Genomic DNA, 7,987 nt, shown 5'->3' on the forward strand with positions numbered 1-7,987 from the left:
CGTCTGAAACTTATGATAAAATTGGTTAGTTTTTATTAATAAAAACAGCGGAAGCACTTTGTTAATTAACTAGGAAAGTTTAATATTACTAGAAGAAGGTTTTGAAACTATTTTCGGACGCGTTTATAGGTTTAGAATCCGGTTGTCCGAGCATATACTGGAAACCCTTTTAAGTTAAAGTTTCCAATCAAAATTACTTTTCAACTGAGTTAAAGAGCTGATTACATAAAATAAGATTTTCTACTTTAACGCAAGACACGACCAGTGCAGCGTGAGCGGCTGGTATAGATTAAAGATAAAGTCTGGTTCCAAAAAATCGAAAGTGACGATTCCTTTTTAACTAACTCTTTTTCAAGGAAGAAAACATTTCCCCATAGGTAGTTTTAATTAGATACAATAGGAGTATTATTGATTGATGAGATCCATGTTCCAGTATTACATTTTTGAATTCATTTTAACATTATTATTTTCATTTTGTTTTTGTTCCAAACATTCTTGATATCACCTAAGATAAACACCATAACAATAGTTAACGATAGATTGACAATGGTCTCTGTGGGATCGATACTCTTTTATATCACTCGGACGTACTCTGTATACTTGTGGAAAGACCGCATCAAGCCTACGGGATTTAGAACTGCAGCACATGAGTCGACCTGTATATCGTATGTGTCGACCTGTAAAAAAACATTTCTTCTATAGATGGACCTATGATGCGTATGCGTCGACCTGTAGACAGTTTTTCACACAAAAATAAATATTTGATGCATAAAATCCTTTCTTGATGCATGAGTCTTTTCTAAACCATTTTCAAACATGTTGTCATGCGTCTTAATGCTAAAATGCACAATTAGACTCAGATGATACCGTCCAATGTACATAAACGCTAAAGTATCCTAGTTTTGATATCATACAAAATACATATATGGAAAGTTGCACTCACAATACATTATGGTCCACTCATCCTCTATATAATCTAAAGGAAAGCCAACAAGCATATAACCATTAGTTGGTTATCTAGGTAACAACCCCCGGGAGGGGGGTCCCTCCTATAAGAATAGAACTTATATCATTTATCCTATTACCACTCATAAGATCTAAACCATGAATAATCTCCTACGTGAGAGGAGTATCGGGAGTGCAACCTTTCTCCATCCCATATAACTCGTAGGTTGCCGTTTATACAAAATAGTACTTAACTATCATGTGCAGTGTACATATAATTGATTATTCGTCTTTAATTTTAAAACCCTGGTCCCGAGCATGCCCAAGTGTACCATCAGAGTTATACTTTGTAATCGGGATAAATAAAATATCCCCTTAAATGTATCACTACGTAAACTACATATCTACAATGTTGAATCGTTATCATAAATCATATATCCTATAACTGAATGAATAAGAATACAGAGTGATTTAAACACTTTCCCCCAGGGATCTTGTACAAGACATAGTGAGCTTCTAGAGTTTGAGGGTGCACCAGGAAGAAGTAATCTATAAATTCTTCTCAATTCTCAGTGTAGACATTAAATTATTTGACCTCTTGTCATAGTGAGATCATCCTTTGACCATGGATATTGTCCCGGAAGGTACGCGCCACAATAAAAAGTTGAAAGAAAGTATTCAAAGACCACTTCCAACCCTGGTATTCCCACTAAAACTGGAACAGCTTCATGAAGGTCCAAGCATTAGGGTGTAACTGAGAGAGTAAAATTTTCAAATGCTTCATCACTCAATATTCAAATTCCTTGAAGGGTGGTTTAAAATTCAATTGAGTAAACATACATTTCTAAAAAAGGATGAAACACTCGTCAAAACAACCACTGATCCTTTTGTCATAATAAATAGGGATAATCACTCAATTGAGAGGCATACCTACTTCTCAAAGATTACTTTCTACTTTTGTTGTTCGTCAAAAAGAGAGATAATACTCAACAATCAAGGATGTACCCAATGATACATGTTCATGTCACTTGGTTCTCGAGATAGAGTATTTGCTCGGCCCTTGAGTTGTGGGTGGCGCCAATCAAGCATAAAAAATTGATTTAGGAGTTTGATATGATCCTTAATATCGGCTTCGCTAGGATCCCGACCTTATGTAATTCTATAATACCTAATAAAATGTTGACTCATCAGTTCACCTCGGGCAACAATATTTGCATCTGATAAAGGTCAGAAAGGTAGGGGAGCTACTAGTCTTCCTTGGGAAGCTACTAGTCTCCCTTGGGGAGACAAAGGTAACCTTTTTAGTTTGAACGCCACCAATTGATTTCTCAGTTCTCTCCTTAGAGAAAGCACGTGAAGACTCATTAGAAAAGGTTTCATTAAAACAAGATTCATTAGAAACACCATTAAACTCAATAAATAATTACATGACTTGAGTTAGGGCGATTGCGCGCCGAAGAAGTAGTATTCGAGTTATATGGGGTTTTTCCCCCATAAATGGCAAAGAATAACAACCATCGAATCTACTCCCCAAACTTTCAGTTTGGTCATCTATATAGGCCATATAAAAGATAAAGGAATGGAAACTATGAAACAAGAGTCAAAGGCTGGAAATGGTACTTGGAAGGAAGGTGAATCAAAGAAACAAAGACAAGCAAAAGAAGTGAATGGATGATGATAAATCAGAGGACACACCACTCTGATAGAGGAAGGGGGCAACGTAATCAGATGTCACTAGAAGTTTGAAGAAGAAAGGTTGATTTCACACAGGTAAAATGTATTCCAGTTCGTAATGAAAGTGAAAGTTCATCTAGAAAGTCAAGCGACCCTTTTATAGAAAATGGTGAACCAAGCAATCAACCATCTATATTAAAAGGAAATGGGGAGGTTGTAAGCAACAAGCATATCATACCTTAGAAGTACAATAGTTTTTAAGTGCACTCAAGCATCTAAGGAGGAAGTGACACGCCCTAGCCTACAGCCTAGGGCCATGTGTTTAAAATTCTTGCATACTGATGGAAAAGACATTTAATATGCATGTTCTCGATTCATTTTGTAACCACTAACCAAATTCATTCACTCTCATTTGCACTTAACTCAACATCATAAGACCTGCACAAATTCTGAAAGACTTTCCGTTCGTGACCTCATTTCACCCATTACAGAGACTTTCAACTTTACATCAGAAGTCCATCATCTCAATTTGCGCATAATATTCTGATTTTGATCCAAAATTCTCAATGAATTATTATAACAGGAATGCTACGTTTACACCACTTTTTTACACTCATTCTTACATCATGCACTGCTCACCGTATTTATACGGTGAACAGTGTTTTTTTTTTAAAATATAATATCATATTTATAAAAAAAATTGTTTTTAAAATTATTTTTTTACATTAATTTAAAATTTATTATTAACCAATTTTATTATTGCATTAACCATAAAAATATATGTTATTAACTACTTATTTTACTTATAATTTATTAATCAAATTTTCTAATGCATTAACCAACAAAATACATAATATTAACCAAGTTCTGACATTAAATTATAAAATATAGATGAATTATTATATTTCATATTTTAATGTCAGAATTTGGTTAATATTGTATAATTTATTGGTTAATAAATTAGTAAATTTGATTAATAAATTATAAGTAAAATAAGTGGTTAATAACATATATCTATATGATTAATGTAATAATAAAATTGATTAACAAAAAATTTTATATTTATATTACAAAAATAATTTATTTATTTTAAATATTTTTTATAAATATTTATTTTATTTAAAATTAAAAAAAATATTGTTCACGGTATAAATACAATGAAGAATGCATAGTATAAATATTGATATATCTAAAAAGTGTAAGAATAACATTTCTCTTAATATTATCATCACTTCCCATGGTATTCTATTAACTTATTTCTATTAACATTTAAACATGATATGTATACTTGTGTAGGTTGCAAGTTTACAAGAGGAGATAGAAATTCTTGGAAGTCTAATGGAAAACTCTGATGTTAATATTGTGGATTGTAGAAATGTCCAAACATCAACGAACTCAAACAATGAAACACAATACTATCCTTATCAATTGGCTGATTATCGTTCACAAAAAGAAGGTTCTACAACATGCCAAAGTTTTGGATCACACATAAGCTAAAATATTTTTAAAAAAACACAAAGTAAATGCTTAATCGTGTAATGTAATCAAAGATCTTAACCACTGTGTGATAGTAAAAAATGGGATTTTCCATGTGTTAAGCATGTTATGAATTTTCCCCACGGACCATAAAATAAGGCACGTTGACAGCTATTCTGATTCAGATTCAAACTAAATTGCTTCAGATATGAGAATTCACGCCATTATAAATGCACAATCGTTGACCTTCTTCATAAACTTCATTCATCCAAGCACAAATTTGTTATCAACAAAATTCCCAACCAGTTTTAGTCACTAGATATAGCTCTCTTTTCCTTTAAGCCATGGCTTCTAAATTTATCTTAAAGTGTTTGGTTATAGTCTCCCTTGTCATGTCTCTAGCCCTTACAGGCACTCTCGGTAAGTCTCCAAAGTTTTTCGAATACACACTTCTAATAGAATACGTGTTTCGTGGTATGATCCAAATATATATTTATTTAATTAACTAATGAACTAATATGGTAGTGGTGAAATCAATACAGGAGGAATAGAATGTGAGAATTTAAGCAACGAAACATGTTCATTTGCTGTTTCATCTAGCAGCAAAAGGTGTGTCCTAGAGAAACATGTGAAAAGATCAGGGGAAGAAGCATACACATGCAAGACATCAAATATTAAATCTGATAAACTAAAAGATCACATCGAAAGCGACCAATGCATAAAAGTTTGTAATTTAGACAGATTATCACTTGGAATTTCATCAAATGCACTTCTGGAATATCGTTTCATAGAGAAGCTATGTTCTCCACGGTGTTACAAGAGTTGTCCAAATGTTGTTGATCTTTACTTCAACCTAGCAGCTAGTGTAGGGGTGTTTCTTCCTAGCTTTTGTGATATGGATAATGTTTGAGTGTTTACAGAATAACTATAAGAGAGAGAATAAAATTCTAGCTCAATACAAGTGTTGATCTTCTAATTGAAAGTTTGTAGAATGAATTCTACTTGTGACTTTGAAATATTTTTTTATTTCTCTTTTTCAGACTTACAAAAATAACTTTGTGAATGGTTGTTGTCTTGGGAAATTAAAAAAACCGTATCCCCTAAAATAATATTTTCAAACAAAAAGGTTTAAGAAATATTTTTGAAAATCACTATTTTAAATTATTAAAAAAAAAATAGATCATTCTGGGATTTGTTTAACAAGGTATTCAGAATATAGCAAAATAGTTCAACAACTAAAGAAATAAAAGAAAAACAAACATATAAAGTTCAATAATTTGAAATCAAACAATCAAGGTGAAGCTAGCGGAAATATATACGAGCGCATCGTACGCTCGAAAATACAATAGAATCGTCATCGAACTTTATTTATTCTCGGAGAAAAGGGTGTCACACCCCAATTTTGTCCTGCTATTTGTGGTTTACCCATGAGATCTCTTTGTTTCAAAGATCCATTTGCGTAAGCGTGTTCATAATCTAAAATGTAGTTTGAATCTTTTCACATTACTAATGCAAAAACCTTTTTTTTATTAGTAAGTATTAAGAGTCATGTTATTATTTCTATGATCACTATTTACTAGTCCATTCACACATCCCAAATATTTATGCCAAGTTCTAAGTTCTTCATGGGTTCCCAAATTAAATTTTCATTTTTTTGAGGCATGTATGTGTTTGTTTTAAATTGAAGTACCATATTTTAGATTTATGTGTTGAAATTAGAATATGTGTTGTTTTTAAATTAAAAGTGCCATATTTAGATTTTTGTGTTTAAGTTAGAATTGTGTTGTTTTTAAATTAAATCATTATAGTTGGTTTCTTTGTACCTAAGTTAGAATTATGTTGTTTTTTAGATTAAGTCACTATATTTGGGTTTCTCTGTACTTAAGTTAAAAGTGTATTGTTTTTAAAAGTTGAAATTGCATTGGCATGCCTCATGTTAAATTTCTGGTCATAGTTAAATTTTGATTAAATGATAACATGCTAGAAACATTTTTGGTTGGATGTTCATGGTGGCCCAGGTAGGTTGCCAATTGAAATAAGATGACAAAATTTAAAATGATTTAATTAATTAGCAAGTTCCTAATTGAAATATTAAAATAAAGTTTAAATGTTTGAAAAGAGATTAATTACATAAATGATTTTTGATCTAGGATATTACAAATAAATTCCAAAGTTAATACAATTATCCAAAGGGTCCAAAGTTACATTTTGATGACTAAAATTGAAAAATTAAGCTGCTGAAAATCCAACAGTTTGAGAATAGAATTCTCAAAAGCCAGTGCCCTAAAATCCAACCCCCTCCTCAATAGGGCTAGCGCAGACTTCACCCTTCAATAGGGGTCACTTCATTCCTGTAACTTGCAGAGAAGAAAAACAGCTTATTTAAAAAACATTTTTTAAAAGCACTTAAAGAACTGAAAAACAACTAATTAAATTATTAAGTTCAAAGCTTTATCCAGAGGATTAATTTGAACATCTGAAAAGGCATTGCAACAATAACTTAAAACAGAACAAATCCAAAGAAATTAAATCCCACATAATCTGGGATGTGAAAATCGAAAAAAGAAAGGAGTTTTCAAGACTTAAAAATTCTTCATAAACACACAGCAAGAACACAACAGAAAAGGCACATAAGAACACAACACCAAGAACAACACATGAATTTTCTCTAAAAATCCTAAAAAGTTAACAGCAACAACAGAGCATTTTTTCTCAAACACACACATGAGAACAGAGTGATTTGTTTCTTGAAAACCAAGAACAACACATTAATATTCCTAAAAACCCTAAAAACGAACACAAGAACAACAAATCAATTTCTTTCAAACCCAGAAGAACACAGCAAGAAATTCCTAAAAAAAAACTAAAAACTTACGGAAAAGCAAAGGGAAAGTAGTTCACCTCACTGAAGAATCGCTTGCCGAAGAGAACCGTTGCCGGCATCCGGAGGATCTCATCGAACCCGGAGATTTTCAGAGCTTCCGATTTGGTAAACGATTCACACCTATCTTCTTCCATGAGTTTCCCTTTTTGTAGATATTTCGGTTGAGTTTGTTTTCGCATGATTTTATGTTGTGTGTCTCGAAATTATGAGAAGGAGAAAGAGGGTTGGTTCATGAAACAGAGTTAGGAGAGGGAGAGAGTGAAGCGACGGAGAAGAGCGGAGGCTCTGCCGTGAGCCGCCGTCTCCGGTCGTCTTCTCCAAGGGAGATGAGCTTTAGGGTTTGCAGAGGGAGGTGCTTTGTACAAAGCCCTTTCATTTGGGTTTGATTTGAAGAGAGAAAGTGAAATAAAAAAGAGGACGTTTCAGTTTTCCATATTTGTTGTTTTAACACGGCCAATGGAAATGTGAAAGTAGTGGTGATAAGTGTCACCAATCCTGGACACTAGTCACCGTCCAAGAGATGATCCCCAGGGTCAACAAAGTTGACCAGACTCTCATGGGCTGTGTACATTTGGGCCCGTTTTTCCTCATTTGTTTGTTGTATTTTTTATCTTCACTATCCATACCCCCCATACGATTGGGTTGTCCCTTTTAGGCTCATGCTGATGGTTTTAGAATGTTAATTAGAAATATTTTAGAATTTAATTAGATTTCTTTTTTTTAAAATGATTGTAGATTAATTAGAACTCTAATGTGATTTAGAATTGTTTTAGAATTTTAAATTTAATTTAGAATAATTTTAGAATTTAATCTTTGTTAATATTTTAGAATTAATATTTTGGATAATAGTTGAGAATTGAGATTTTTGATTGTTTAATATTGTTTTGAGTTTTAATTTAATGATACTTTTGTTAATTGTTTAAACTTTAGTTATTTGTTTTAGATTTAATATTTTAGTGCAATTCTCTTGTTATTTCATGTTGATTTCAATTAACACCTAACATTTAA

At 32.2% G+C, this 7,987-nt stretch overlaps 1 protein-coding gene across 1 annotated transcript; it reads left to right on the forward strand.

The window, feature by feature from the left end:
• Window positions 1-4,439: 4,439 nt before the first annotated feature.
• LOC127096092 (uncharacterized) lies at window positions 4,440-5,005 on the forward strand. Its single transcript, XM_051034712.1, has 2 exons — window positions 4,440-4,515; window positions 4,638-5,005. Exons 1-2 carry the CDS (start codon window positions 4,440-4,442, stop codon window positions 5,003-5,005), a joined length of 444 nt encoding a protein of 147 aa, XP_050890669.1.
• Window positions 5,006-7,987: the final 2,982 nt, after the last annotated feature.

This window comes from Lathyrus oleraceus, chromosome 6 (assembly GCF_024323335.1).
Source record: "Lathyrus oleraceus cultivar Zhongwan6 chromosome 6, CAAS_Psat_ZW6_1.0, whole genome shotgun sequence".
NCBI classification, from domain to species: Eukaryota; Viridiplantae; Streptophyta; class Magnoliopsida; order Fabales; family Fabaceae; genus Lathyrus; species Lathyrus oleraceus.

Excerpts from the sequence above, each read along its gene's own strand:
- LOC127096092 (XM_051034712.1), top strand. The coding sequence starts at position 4,440 with ATGGCTTCTAAATTTATCTTAAAGTGTTTGGTTATAGTCTCCCTTGTC. Across the intron at positions 4,516-4,637 it reads AGCCCTTACAGGCACTCTCG|GAGGAATAGAATGTGAGAAT; the intron begins GTAAGTCTCCAA and ends AAATCAATACAG.